The 15,687-nt window shown below is 37.3% G+C and overlaps 1 protein-coding gene across 50 annotated transcripts in view; it reads right to left on the reverse strand.

Annotated features, from left to right (window-relative positions):
• LOC125841149 (lysine-specific demethylase JMJ25-like) overlaps positions 1-15,687 on the reverse strand; it is a 53,921-nt gene that overhangs the window by 4,726 nt on the left and 33,508 nt on the right. For all 50 annotated transcript variants that reach the window (XM_049520202.1, XM_049520203.1, XM_049520196.1 and 47 more), the window contains exons 12-14: positions 11,055-11,174; positions 6,525-6,586; positions 53-128 (exon numbers count right to left, since the gene is read on the reverse strand). In XM_049520202.1, coding sequence (XP_049376159.1) covers positions 53-128; positions 6,525-6,586; positions 11,055-11,174 — 258 coding nt within the window. The remainder of the gene's footprint in view (positions 1-52; positions 129-6,524; positions 6,587-11,054; positions 11,175-15,687) is intronic.

Genomic DNA, 15,687 nt, shown 5'->3' on the forward strand with positions numbered 1-15,687 from the left:
TAGACATAAGCTGGTTGTTTTGAGGAAAGACGTGTCTTCATATATCACTTACGTCTTGCACTTTGTTGACTGGAGTTGATGACGACATTGATGACAGAGATTTGACACCATCCATCTTTGAATTGTTCCTTGTTGATAAATCAAGACGATAATTATTTTAATAAAGTGGTAGTTGTATCCCCTTGCTTATGCAGTTTCAACACAGAAACTAGAGAGATTATGGAAAACGGTAAAAGTGCACGACAGCCCTTAAAGTTTGTGAGAGGCAGCTCAATACATAAACTTATACTGCCTCTGTCCCCGTGAAAGAAAACATAGTTCAAGACAGTCAGTATACTTGCACATTAAATTACTGATGGTGGAAGAAAATCCTTATTAAGTAGTAATTTAAAAGTTAGTTTAATAGAGAAAACATAACATCGAAATTTGAAATTTGAATTGTAAAATGGATCTTAATTCTTGAAAGTTGTGAAATTGGTATATATCAGTAATAAAAAGGTCTCAAACATGGGACAGGTGGTAAAAATTACAAAATTAATTTTGTTGAGAAATTAGAAGAAGAAAAAGAAGAGATATGGGGAATTGAATTGTTGATCATTCCCTCAAGTTGATGGAATTAAATAGTTGTTACAGATAATGTAAATACGGAAAGAAACTAATAAAATATTACATAATATCCTAACTATTAGGGAATATTCTTCTATCTAGAGCATCTAATCGTACCTTATTTAAATATTCTCATAGCTATACTATCCAAATATACCAAAATTAACACTCCCCCTCAAGCTGGAGCGTATAAGTCATACGCTCCTAGTTTGCCACATGTATCGTCAATTCTAGACCCTCGGAGTGATTTTGTGAAAATATCTGCCAGTTGATCTTTTGAGTTGACAAAACTTGTGGCGATGTATCCAGACTCAATCTTCTCTCGGATGAAGTGACAATCTATCTCAATGTGCTTCGTTCTTTCATGGAACACTGCATTACAAGCAATATGTATCACAAATCAATGTCATCGGTTCAACTCCTCCCATCTTCAATTCTTGGAGAAGTTGTCTCAACCATATAAGCTCACATGTAGCTAGTGCCATAGCTCGATACTCTGCTTTTGCGCTTGATCTAGCTACAACAGCTTGCTTTTTATTTTTCCAAGATATTAGATTGCCTCCAATTAGAACACAATAACCTGAAGTGGACCGCCTGTCAAAAGGAGATCCTGCCCAATCTGCATTAGAATATCCAACAATGTTGGTGTGTCCCTTATCTTCATACAATAAACCTTGTCCTGGAGAGCTTGTGATATATCGCAGGATGCGAATCACTGCATTCCAGTGACTATCACAAGGTGATTGCAAAAATTGGCTAACTATACTAACAACAAATGAGATGACTGGTCGTGTGATCATGACATAGTTGAGTTTGCCAACAAATCTCCGATATCTGCTAGGATCTTTTAGAGGCTCCCCTTGTCCTGGAATAAGCTTAGTATTTGGATCCATTGGACTGTCCACATGCTTGCAATCCAACATACCAGCGTCTTCCAAAACGTCTAAGGCATATTTCCTTTGAGTAATAGAAATACCATGGCCAGACTGTGCCACTTCAATGCCTAGAAAGTATTTCAACTTGCCCAAATCCTTAGTCTGAAAGTGACTTGAGAGGTGTTATTTGAGTTGAGCAATACCTTCATGATCATCTCCTATGATAACAATATCATCAACATAAACAATTAAAAAGATATGTTTATCATGAGATGAATGCCTATAGAATACAGAGTGATCAGCTTCTGTTTAGATCATTCCAAATTGTTGGACAACAACTCAAAAACGATCAAACCATGCTCTAGGAGATTGCTTGAGACCATAGAGGGATCGGCAAAGTTTACAAACTAGCCTAGACTCCCCCTGAGCAACAAACCCTGGTGGTTGCTCCATATATACCACTTCAGCAAATTCTCCATGTAGGAATGCATTTTTGATGTCCAACAGAAAAAGGGGCCAATGATTCATTGCTGCCATAGAGATAAGAAGACGGACAGAAGCCATCTTGGCAACTGGTGAAAAAGTATCTCCATAATCGATGTCATAAATCTGAGTGTATCCCTTAGCAACCAGTCTCGCTTTGAGACGATCAATAGCTCCATCCGAGCCTACCTTAATTGTGAATACCCAACGACAACCAACTATGGTTTTGCCTTCAGGTAAAGGAACAAGCTCCCAAGTACCATTATCATGCAAAGCAGTCATCTCCTCAATCATAGCCTGATGCCAACCTGGATGAACCAGTGCTTCTGCCACAGTCTTAGGAACTTTGACCGATGAAAAGCTAGTGAGAAAGGCATGATATGATGGTGACAGACGATGATAACTTAAATAAGAATAAATGGGAGTTTGATTGGCAATAGTTCTAGTACCTTTGTGAAGAGCAATGGGAAGATCATCTGATAAGTGCTCGACCGAAGCAGGAGACGTTGTTGGAGCAGGTAATGAGTCACCAGGATTGCTTTGTGTACCTGTATCAGAGTTAGAAATACTAATTGGATTAAGAGGCTCAGAAGGAGGTTGAGGTCGTCGAGAATAGACCTTAAGAGTCGGAGGTGGAGCTGGGATTGGAATTGTTGGAATTGGAAGGACTGATATGGCCTTTTGATTTTCCGTATTAGAAGAAAAATACGGAGAAGTCTCGAAAAAAGTAACATCTGCAGAGATCAAGTATTTATTAGTTGAGGGATCAAAGCATTTGTAACCTTTTTGTAGACGAGAATACCCGAGAAAGACACATTTGAAAGCCTTGTGCTGAAGTTTTATCTTTTCCAGGGGTAAGATTATGAACAAAACAGGTGCAACCAAACACACGTGGAGGAAGAGGAAACAAATTTTGGTCCGGATAGAGGACCGAGTGTGGACTTTGGTACTGCAAAACAGATGAAGGCATGCGATTTATTAAATAACAAGCAGTAATAACAGCATCACCCCAAAAACGCAAAGGGACATGATTGTGAATAAGCAATGTCCGAGATGTTTCAATTAGATGTATGTTCTTTCGCTCAGCAACTCCATTTTGTTGAGGAGTATGTGCGCAAGAAAACAAGTGCAATATGCCCTGAGATGACATAAAAGAAGAGAGAGAAATAGAGTAGTATTCTCAGGCATTATCACTGATTAACTTCTTAATGGAAATACCAAATTGATTGTGAATTTCAGCACAAAATTTCTTAAAGATAGAGAATAACTCAGATCTATTCTTCATTAAAAATAACCATGTGCATCGAGAATAGTCATCAATAAAAGTAACAAAATAATGAAAGCCTAAGGAAGAACTGACACGACTTGGACCCCATATATCAGAATGAACAATTTCAAACATAGAGGTAGCCCTATTATTGGTGCGCTTTGGGAAAGAGGCACGAGTATGTTTCCCAAGCTGACACGACTCACATTCTAACAAAGATAAACTAGATAAACAGGGGACCATCTTCTGCAATTTCAAGAGACTTGGATGACCCAATTGACTATGGAGCGATTCAGAAGAAACAGCGGAAGTGAAAGCAACATGTGGTGTTGGAATAGATAGCAGGTACAATCCTTGTGACTCATGTCCTTTTCCAATCATTTGTCTCGTACTCCGATCCTACACAATAACAGAATCATCAAGGAAGGTTACAACACATTTCAGATTTTTTGTCAATTTGCTAATGGAAATAAGATTATACGAGCATTCAAGTGCAAAAAGGACTGATTTTAAAGGTATAGAAGGTAGAGGGTGAGCCACACCTATCCCTTTTACAATAGTCTTTGATCCATTAGCCAAAGTAACAATAGAGAAGTAGAAGGGGTAGTAAGAGTAGAGAGAGTATTTTTGTTACCAGAAATATGGTCAGAAGCACCAGAATCAAGAATCCATTGTCCCTGAGATGAAGAATGTGCGACATAAGCAAAGGAGTTACCGGATTGTGTTGTGCAAGCAGTCGATGAGGTTGATAATTGTTGCCTTGATGTTTGGTACTGAAGGTAGTCATTATAGTCTGTTCCAGTTAAAGTGACTGATTGAGATGATCCATCCTTGGCATTAGGTATAGGTAGAATACCATCTCCATTATGAGTCATATTTGTTGTGTGTCGAGGACGATCATTATTGTGTGGAGGCTTACCATGAAAAAGCCGACATTCTTCTCGTATATGCCCTCCCTTATTACAATGAGTACAATGTAAGAGGAGAAGTCAACATTCCTCTCGTATATGTCCTCCCTTATTACAATGAGTGCAATGTTTATTGTTCCTCCATTTTCCTTTCCTGTATCCACCTTGGAAATTGTTAGTTTGGACAGCCATGATAGATGCATCATAAGAATTTACCTCTGGTGGTGCAGATGTGATGCATAGTAATCTTGCAAATACTTCTTCCAAGGTAGGAATAGATGGGCTAGAAAGGATTTGGTCATGAATTGAGGTTAGGTCTGCTTGCAACCCAATCAAAGCCAAGACCATAAAGAACCTGTCTCTTTGTGTCTCCTGCTCATTTAATTTGTCAGTAAAAGGCATAAGAGAATCAAATTTATCCTTTTAAGGATTCTGCCTGACCCAAATAAGTTGCCATGTCTTGTTGATTCTGTTGTAAATGAACAATATCTGACACAACTTTGAAAATGAGTTGTATATCATTTGTATACAAAGTTTTGGCTTTGTTCCACACTTTGCAACAAGTTTTACAAGACTGAAACAAATTTCACAACTTAGGATCAAGTGAATTCCACAGAAGACTACACAATTGTGCATCAATTTTAACCCAGCAGGTCTATCAGTTGCTCCAATATGACTACTGTTTTTGAGCAAGTGATCTTCAAATCCTTGACCTATAAACCACAATTCTACAGAGGCTGCCCAGGAGGTGTAATTACCACTACCATCTAACTTTACCGTAGTAAATTACCAGTGATGGTGTAGAAGAAACAATTGACTTAACAATCTGATTTGGAGTAATCTGATTATCAGTTTGGTTATGAGGCATTTTTATTTGTCACAAAGAGAAGTACTGATGAAGTAAGAAAGTAAGCGTCTTCAACAGATATGGAGAAACAAAGAAGTAGACAACCAAATGTAAGAAAGAAAGAAATTAGACAAACTTTAAATGACCTGAAGAAAGAGAGAAGAAAGAGGGAGGTGAGAATGAAGTGAATCTGATATGATTGATTTAACAGCTATTGATCGATCCCTCCCTTTTTTTTCAGTTTTTTATTGTTACTGCAGAGAACATTCAGAGAGAGGGCTGGAAAAAAAAAAAGCCTTGTGGCTCTGATACCATGAGAAATTAGAAGAAGAAAAAGAAGAGATACGGGGAATTGAATTGTTGATCATTCCCTCAAGTTGATGGGATTAAATAGCTGTTACAGATAATGTAAATAAGGAAAGAAACTAATAAAATATTACATAATATCCTAACTACTTAATTAAAGGGATTAGGGAATATTCTCATATCTAGAGCATCTAATCGTACCATATTTAAATATTCTCATATCTATACTATCCAAATATACCATTATTAACATTTGTGATAGGTTAAGACTGGGAATTTACATGGAAAGTGTCAAATGTTTTCTTTTTCGGGGGTATAACAGCTTAAAAAAACCAGTGGCTGTGAAGGGCACAACTGGAGAGTAAGAAATAAAAAGGAAGATAGCGAACTGCTGGAGAACACTAATGGAGGGTTAACTAAGTTTTTAAAAATCTGGGGGGAGGGAGTGGATAAGAAGCCATCCCTCTAATTTGCAAATTTAAAAGGGTAAAACAATATATTCAGTAAAATAGTGGCCATTGAAGCAACTATATGGGTTATGTTGCCAAAAATGCAAGAGTCTACAAGAGTGATGCAATTTTCTCAAAGAGACAAGAATCACAGAAAATTCATGAAACAAATTTGACTACAAACTTTCTGTTAGTGCAACAGTTAAAGAGAAAACATTCAGTCACAAGTACGGAATAACAGTTATAGTTTATAGCAAGATCAGCCTCTTGCCTAGAGGACTTCAAGCTAGACAATGACACCTCTACTCTAACCACGTCATTTTCAGTACCACTGTTGATCAAAGCTTAATATGTTCCTAATAAAAAAAAAAGCTTAACATGCTAATCCATCTTCCAGGCAACAGAAATATTAAAAACACAATCTTCTATAGAAGATAGTCACACGTGCGGCACACAACACCAGGACCTACTTAATAAACAAACTGCTATCAATACAATTTGTTTACACCAACAGATGAAAAAAATGGACTGAAACAAGGAGAGGGAGTACAGAAGATAGCACAGTTTCAGGTGAGACTAATCCATCTTCCAGGCAACAGAAATACTAAAAACACAATCTTATAGAGAAGATAGTCACACGTGCAGCGCACAACACCAGGACCTACTTAATAAACAAACTGCTATCAATAACACAATTTGTTTACACCAACAGATGAATAAAATGGACTGAAACAAGGAGATGGTGTAAAGAGGATAGCACAGTTTCAGGTGAGACTAACTCACTGACTTCTCATTCCCAGTTCGCAAACGGCATCCGTCATGGCATGAAAAATCATCTTTTTGACCTGTGGTACAAAGAGCAGATTATCACCTTTACCAAAACTATATTCAAGCAAAAGTAAATAGAGGATTTCTGCTAAAGGTTCCACACTCCAAGAAATGTAACTGAAAGATTTAGAAGGCATCATCGAAGCAATATCCACAAAAAAATGTAGAATAATAAGACATCTAATATAAGGGCTTCCAGTGATGAAATTATGTCAACTATTTGCACAAACACTTGATACAAAGTTATTAACTGAGCTGTTATATTGATGCAATGAGAAAGTATTATCTTATGGAAGTAGTATTCTATCCACAAGCAATTATTGAGGAGTGTAAAATACAGAGAGAATGGAGCAAGTTTCAATATTGTATTAATCCAAACGGAGAGCTATTTGTAGGTGTACAAATAATCTAAGGAAATCAAAATCAGAAAATCCCTAGATATCTCAATCAATGATTGTGCTGTGATTATGCTATGTATTCTATATGAAAATGTGTCTATGTACATTCTATAACACTCCCCCTCATGTTGGAGCATAGATATTAATCATGCCCAACTTGTTACAAAGATATTCAACCCGAGTTCCATTTAAAGCCTTCTTGAACATATCACCCAATTGGTCTCCTGTTTTCACATATCCAGTAGAAATCATGTTCCCTGGAATCTTCTCACAAACAAAGTGATAGTCAACCTCAATGTGTTTCGTCCATTCATGGTACGCTGGATTTGAGGAAATGTGTAGAGCAGCCTGATTGTCACACCAAAGTTTTGCTGGAGACAAAGGGTTCACAAACCGATCTAAACTAAAAATTGATGAATCCATAGTATTTCACATGCGGATTGAGCCATAGCTCTATACTCATATTCTCTACTAGATCGAGATACAACAGTTTGTTTCTTACTCCTCCAAGATACCAGATTTCCACCAACAAAAACACAATAGCCAGTAGTAGATCTTTTATCAATTCTTGATCCAGCCCAATCAGCATCAGCAAAACACTCAATACGAGTATGTCTGTGGTCACTATAGAAAATGCCAAGGCCAGGTGCTCCTTTCAAGTAGCACAAGATCTGTTCCAAGGCTGCCCAATGTTTGACTGTAGGTGCAGACATCAATTGACTGATGATACTAACTACATGTGCAATATTTGGATGGGGCAATATGAGGTAGTTCAATTTCCCAACCAAGTTTCTGTATCTTTCTGGATCATCAAAAGGATCACCATCATCCTTAGTAAGATGAACATTAGGAACCATTGGTGTGCGACATGGTTTGGCTCCCAATTTTCCAGTTTTTGCAAGTAGATCAACTACATATTTTCTTTGTGACAAGAAAATTCCTTTCTTGCTTCTTGCTTCTTGCTACTTCAACACCCAAGAAGTATTTTAGTTGCCCCAAATCTTTGGTATGAAACTTGGCATGTAAAAACTCCTTGAGAGAAGAAATTCCTGCACAATCATCTCCAGTAATAACAATATCGTCAACATAAACAACCAAAAGAATAATACCAATTGTTGACTGTATATAGAGAACTGAGTGATCACACTTGCTCTTCTTCAGTCCAAATTCCTGAACTACATCACTAAATTTTTCAAACCAAGCACGAGGAGTTTGGTTTAGACCATATACATATTTTCTCATACGACAAACTTTTCCATACTCCCCTTGAGCAACAAACCCAGATGGTTGCTTCATATACACTTCTTCATTGAGATCACCATGAAGAAATGCATTTTTGATATCCAACTGATGTAAAGGCCAACTCTGAGAAACAGCCAAGGAAACAAACAAGTGAACACAGGTGAGCTTGGCTACCGGGGAGAAGGTGTCAAAATAATCTACCCCATAGGTCTGAGCATAGCCTTTAGCTACAAGTCTGGCCTTGAGTCTCGCAATAGAGACATCTGGATTAACTTTGACCGCAAAGATCCATTTGCATTCAACTGCTTTCTTTCCTTTGGGTAAATCTACCAAATTCCAATTGTGATTTTCATGCATGTATATCCTCAAGAATTGTGTCATGCCATCTAGGATGGTTCAAGGCATCCTTCCTTGTTTTGAGGATAGAGATAGAGTCTAGAGAGGCAATCATACAACTAGATGCAGCTGATAAGTGGCATTTTAGAGATCATCATTTACATGTCATTTGCCAATTAACGGATTTGTTGTAAGATCACGAGACAGACAATGATCGAGAAAGAACGAAATATAACAATTAAGATCTCCGGTAAGTTTACTTACAAATATTAAATTTAAAGCCAATTTTGGTAGACTTAACACGGACGACAAGGTAATAGAGGAGGTTGGTTTAACAATTCCAAATCCAAGACTGTTACAAGTTGATCCATCGGGTACAGTAACTAGAGATGGTGCTTTGTGTGGTCGAAAGCTTGAAAAGATATTAGGATTACCTATCATGTAATTTGTGGCACCTGAATCAATGACCCATTTATTTGAACCAGCTAGTAACTGTACTGGATTTTTGATATTGAGAGAAGTTAGCAAACTCCTCAACCAAAACCAAAACCATTTTCTCAGATGATGAACTAGAAGTACCAAAACTTCAGACCTTCGAGTCACCAGATTATGATCAATTATTGTTCCAATTAAATACTCAATGTATCAAAAATAATTTTAGAGGTGAAACCAGAAAAATTTCACGAAGTAGAAATACCCCAACAGATTTCCAGATGCTCAAGAATTAATAGAGCTCGGCTGATCCAATCAAACTAATTCTTCACTTAGAGTAAACAATCAATCAAGCCAGAGATTCGCCGAGGAAAATTCGACCAAAATTTTAGCAGTAATCTGAAACCAAAATCAGCAAATGCAATGTCAATCGATTTTACCCAAGGAAAACAAAGTTTAAGGAACCTGGAATGCTCGGAAATAACCCAACTGAAGTCTGATGAACAAGAGACCTCAAAATCTGACCGGAAATATTGAGAGAATGCTGGAATTAAAAAATCTGATCTGATTCAGATGTTACACACGCCCCCACGTGCCTCGTATGGAGAAGCTGCCTGAAATAGTTGCCGGAGAGTGAGCCTCACACTCTTCCCTGTCAGCCCCCGGATACTGGGTTCTTACAGATCAGGTGAGGTGGTCCTCCGTAGGTTGGTTGTGAGGTTGGAATATCAAGTTCCAAGTACCTCCCAGTACCAGACGTGACCAACCAAGTCACTTACGGACAATTTTTTGAACTGGCCAACACCAGTGATTCGAAAAGAAAAAAAAAAGAAACAAAATAAAAACTCTACTCTGATACCATGTAAAATACAGAGAACATGGAGCAAGTTTCAATATTGTATTAATCAAAAAGGAGTGCTATTGTAGGTGTACAAATAATCTAAGGAAAACAAAATCAAAAAATCCCTAAATATCTCTATCAATGGTTGTGCTGTGTATTCTATATGAAAATGTGTCTATGTACATTCTATAACAAAGAACATAAAGTACAATGTCCAATCCATGACGAAGAAATCCAAGGATTTTATTAATAGGATTCATGCTTAAGATGGAACTCATTTATCCCTCAAACTGTATGGAAAAGTATTAAAACGACGAAGCGCTCACTTCTAACAACACTGATCGTGCTTACGACAGAACTCATCTATCGCTCAAATTGTATGGCAGAGCATTAAACATTACTCGACTATTGAAAGCCACTTCATCTTTTTTTTTCATGGAAGGTATTGTCTTCTCATAATAAGAAACAATGCAAAACTCTTATTTGAACAAAGTGGGAAAATGTGATATTTGTGGTATAATAGGAAAAACACTAATACCTTAACCGAAGGATAGCAGCCTGCTTCTATGGCTATCCCGCTTTGGAAGAACCTTGACTATAGCTAACCTTAAGAGCTCAATTAAGGATAAGGTTGGGTGGGCAGTGAAAGGCTCATTTAGTAGACTTAATAGAGAGACATTGTTGTTGCCAGGGAAGGGAACTCGTCTGGTCTGCATTACACTCATTCCCCTTACGAGATTCAAAAATGTCCCCAAACAGTTGAAACTTATTAGAAGAAAGATATTCCTCAAGCGTAAATAATTAAACTTCCTTTGTGTTTCAAATATTACCTTACACACAGATCCATGTCACACTTAACTACATATGTCCAGAACAATTGAAGAGCCTATAAATAATACTCCCTCTGTCCTGAGAATAATAGCGAGGTCCAGAGTAATAGAGTCAAACATCTAATTCTAGGTGTGAACTCAGAAATTAATACGGCAAAACTTTTAAAATAGAATTTACGTACTTGAAACTATATAAAAAGTAGTCCAATTCGAAACTCTTTTACATTTAAAAATAGTTAGACATTTTAGACTGTTTTGACTCTCCAAAATGATAATGGGGTCATATAGAGAGTAATCTACTTAAAAAGGAATGTGAATCTGTGCAAAGAGAAATTCTGGCAAGAACATGGTCATAAAAAACAGAAGCATATAAACAGCTCTGAGAAACATAGAACAAGAGAAGTACCTCCAGTTTGTCTTCTTTAGCAACATGATCTTGGGGAAGTTTGCGGAATTCCTCAGTCAAACGAATGCATTCACCAACATTTTCAGGTGAAACGAAGCAAAGAGCAACATTTATGCACGACTGTGGAAGTGAGAATGTTAGTTTATAGAGAAGGGAGAACACAACAATCTGGTTTCTCTTGTTATTGAACAAGTGGGAACATTAGTTTGATAAACCAGCAAAGAAATATTTATGAAAGCAAAACTACTTACTTCATTATAAAACAGATTAATTTATAGAGTTTACAAACCAATTGAAATTAAGAAACCAACTCCTAAGGTTTAGGGATAAGATTAGAAATTAATTAAATGCTTAACAGTAAATAACTACCCTACAATACAAAGAACTTGGACTGCTGCAGTTCTTATGCATATTTCTAACACTCCTCCTTGCTGTAAGAGCTGCAAACTCCAAGTTTTTGCCTGAGAAGTTGAAATTTGTAGCCTCATAATGGTTTGGTGAAGATATCAGCCAACTGCTCTTCAGTTTTGCAATAGAGCATAATCACGTCACCATTATTTTGCACTTCCCTCGAGAAGAAAAGCTTGATGTTGAAGTGTTTTGTTTTCCCATGAAATACAGGATTATGAGAAATTGCTATGGCAGATTGGTTGTCTACAAATACTTCAGTTCCCTTTGTCTGATTCATGTGCAGATCAACAAATATTTTCCACAACCACAACACTTGATTCACTGCTGCTGTTGCAGCCACAAATTCTGCCTCTGCAGTGGATTGAGCCACAATGTCCTGCTTCTTTGAGCACCACGAAAACATTCCTGAGCCAAGACTGAAACAGTATCCAGATGTGTTCTTCATGTCATACGTGGATCCAGCCCAATCACTATCAGAATACCCAAGTAGTTTCAGATCTAATTTTTCTGAAACTTGATACCATAATTAATGGTACCTTTGAGGTATCTGAAAACTCGTTTTGCTGCTTTTAGATGCACCTCACTAGCACAATGCATGAACCTCGATAGAACTCTTACAGCATACAAAATATCGGGTCTTGTAGCTGTGAGATACATCAAACAACCGACTAAGCCTCTGAAGTACGTTTCCTCTACTTTCTCTACTCCATCATTCTTGCTTAGTTTCTCTTTTTGGTTCATAGGAGTACTCATCTCCTTGCAATCTTCCATGTTGAACTTCTTGAGAATTTCCTTAGCATATTTCTTCTGGCAAATGAAACATTCATCTTGTCCCTGCTTGATTTCCATACCAAGAAAATAAGACATTAGACCAACATCAGTCATCTCGAAGGCTTACATCGTTTCTTGCTTGAAATCCTCGATATGCCTTGTATTGATTCCTGTAACTAGTACAGCATCCACATATATAGACACAACAAGAATATCAATGCCATGATGTTTAACATAAAGAGTAGATTCTGATAGACTCTTTTCAAAGCCTAAGCTAAGTAAATGGCCATCTAGTCGACCATACCAGGCTCTTGGTGCCTGTTTAAGTCCATAAAGTGCCTTTCTAAGCCTATAAACTTTGTCCTCCTTTCCTTTCTCTAAAAAACCTTCAGGTTGCTCAACATAAATTTCCTTCCTGAATAAAGCCATTAAGGAATGCTGATTTGACATCCATCTGATACACTTTCCAGCCCAATTGTGCAGCATGAGCAAGAAGTAACTTGATCGTGTCAAGCCTAGCTACTGGTGCAAATGTATCAAAATAATCCACACCAAAAATTTGAGCATACCCCTTAACTACAAGTCTTGCTTTATGCTTGTTCATTGAACCATCTGCATTTAAAGACCCATTTCAACCCAATTATCTTTCTGTCTTCAGGTTGATCAACAAGCTCCCAAGTCATGTTCTTCTCAATCATAAACAACTCTTCTTTCATTGCAGCCACCCATTTTTCATCATTCTTGACTTCATTGTACCCAGCAGGTTCACATACTGCTACATTGCATCACTGATATATATATATATATATATATCAGCGAGTTGTCGAGTACCTTTAACTGGTAAATGATCCACCATTTCATCCTGCCGTGAGAGTGATATTTCTTTTCAAAAAACTTGGTAGGAAACTTTTCTGCTTTGTCAGAAGAGTTAAGGACAGATTTCTTTGAGTCTTCCCAACACCACTCTTCTTCTCTATAAAATACACATCTCTACTAAAGATTATATTTTCAGTTTGTGGTTGGAAGACCTTTCATGCCTTTGAAACTGAACTATATCCAATAAAAATGCCTGGGACAGATTTTTTATCTAGTTTGTCTCGTTTAACCTGAGGAATATAGGAAAAACATAGACAACCAAACACTTCAAGAAAATTTAATGATGGTTTAAATCCATACCAAGCTTCAAAAGGAGTTCAGTCTTTCACTGCCTTAGTAGAAAGCCTATTTTGAAGAAATTCTGATGTATTTGCTGCCTCTGCCCAAAATTGCTTTGGCAAGTTCTTCTCGTGCAACATGCATCTAGTCATCTCCATAATGTATTTGTTCCTTCTCTCAATTACTCCATTTTGTTGCGGAGTATAGGGAGTAGTAAGCTGATGATGAATCGTGTATTCCCTTCCATTATATGTTCTTACGGACTGAATTTTACAGTTAGCTTCATTTTCTACTTTTGCTTTGAACTTCCGAAAGACATTAGCAGCCTCTGTCTCATGCTTGAGAAAATAAATCCAACACATGCGGGTTAGATCATAAACAAAAATGATATAGTAAAGACTACCTTTTAGTGAGGGAGTCCTTTGAGGTCGTGCTATATCAGTATGAATTAGTTGCAATTTGTTTGAGGCTCTCCAACTTGTCTTTGGAAATGGAAGTTTGTTTTGTTTTCCATATTGATACGCAAGACAATTTGAAGAATTTACTTCTAAAGCAGGCAAGTCCTTAACTATTTTCGTTTTTTGCATTTTAAGCAACCCTTCATAGTGATAGTGTCCGAGTCTCTCGTGCTATACTTCTGCAACACTTTCTTTGGCTGAATAAACAACATGCTCCTCCTCAAATGGATCTAATGAGAAACTTTTGCCTCTCATTCTTACTTTAAACATTTCTTGGTCTAAAGCATCCTTGATCAAGCAATGTTTCTCTTCAAAATTTAATTTGTAGCCTTTTTCCATCAATTGACCAATTGACCAATACTAAGCAAGTTTTGATCTATGTCAGGTACATAAAGCACATCAGAAATTGTTTTAGTACCTGAATGACTTGAAATAGCAATGGTTCCTTTCCCTCTTACAGGAAGATGGTCGCCATTACCTATTCTGACTTTAGTAATGGCCGTGGGCTTCAATTCCTTGAAGAGAAACATGTCATTTGTCATGTGATTAGTGCATCCACTGTCAATCAGCCAACACTCAATCGATGATCTGCTTGAAAATCATGTAGCGCTCAATGATCTGCTTGAAAAACATGCAGCAACAAAGAGTTGATCTTCCTCCTCACCATCAACAATCTGAGCCTCTGCTTCTTGTTGCTGACCATTGTTCTTGCAAATGATAGCTTCATGCCCAAGTTGATTGCATTTACTGCATCTAGCATCAGACCTTCTCCAACATTTAAATGGTGGATGGCCTTTCTTGTTACAATGCTTACAAGGAGGATAACTTTCTTTGAGTGTCCAGTTTTTCCTTTGGTAGTACTTGCTGAAATGCCTTCACCATTCTTCTTGTTCTTCTTCTTTTTGTTTTGCCTCCATCTTGAGGCTTGGTAAACAATGCTCCCTCAATATTTCCTTCTTCTCTCATGACTCTTCGTTGTTCTTGACCGTGCAAAGTATTCAATAACTCCACGAAGGTGATCTTGGACAAATCCTTAGTGTTTTCCAAAGTAGTTATGGTTGCTTCAAATCTTTCTGGCAGAATCTTTTCAACAATACGTGAATCATTAAACACGGAACCAAGCAATCTTACCCTGTTTGCTATGTTCAAAAGCCTTTCAGAGTAATCTTTGATGGTTTCAATTTCTTTCATCTTCTGCATCTCGAAATCTCTTATAAGATTTAGCATTTGCATACCTCTGATCATTTCATCCCCTTTGTATTCTGCCTTGAGATAATCCCAGATGACTTTGGTTGACCTTAGAGACATAATTCGAGTGAAGATTGAAGAAGATACTGCTGAAAATAAATAGGCCTTTGCCTTTGATTTTTTGTTTTCCTGTCTTTATGGTTCTTAATCTGGGCCATAGTAGGATTGTTAGGCAACGGAGGAACTTCATAATCCTCTTCGACTGCCTCCCACATATCCATGGCATCTAGATAAGTTTCCATCCTTACCGCCCAAATCTGATAGTTATCACCGTTAAAAACAGGTGGTGCCATTACAGAAAAACTTGATTCTGCTTCCTTGATTGATAAACTTGTGTTCTTAATTACAATCCTAACATTGATGAAACACCCACAGATCCCTCAAGAAATAAACGCTCTGATACTAATTGATAGTTTACAAAGAAGGAAGAACATAACAATTTGGTTTCTCTTGTTTTTGAACAAGTGGGAACATTAGTTGGATAAACCAGCAAAGAAATATTTATGAAAGCAAAACTACTTACTTCATTATAAAACAGATTAATTTATAGTGTTTACAAGCCAACTGAAATTAAGAAACCAACTCCTAAG

Source organism: Solanum stenotomum, chromosome 10 (assembly GCF_019186545.1).
Source record: "Solanum stenotomum isolate F172 chromosome 10, ASM1918654v1, whole genome shotgun sequence".
Lineage (NCBI taxonomy): Eukaryota > Viridiplantae > Streptophyta > Magnoliopsida > Solanales > Solanaceae > Solanum > Solanum stenotomum.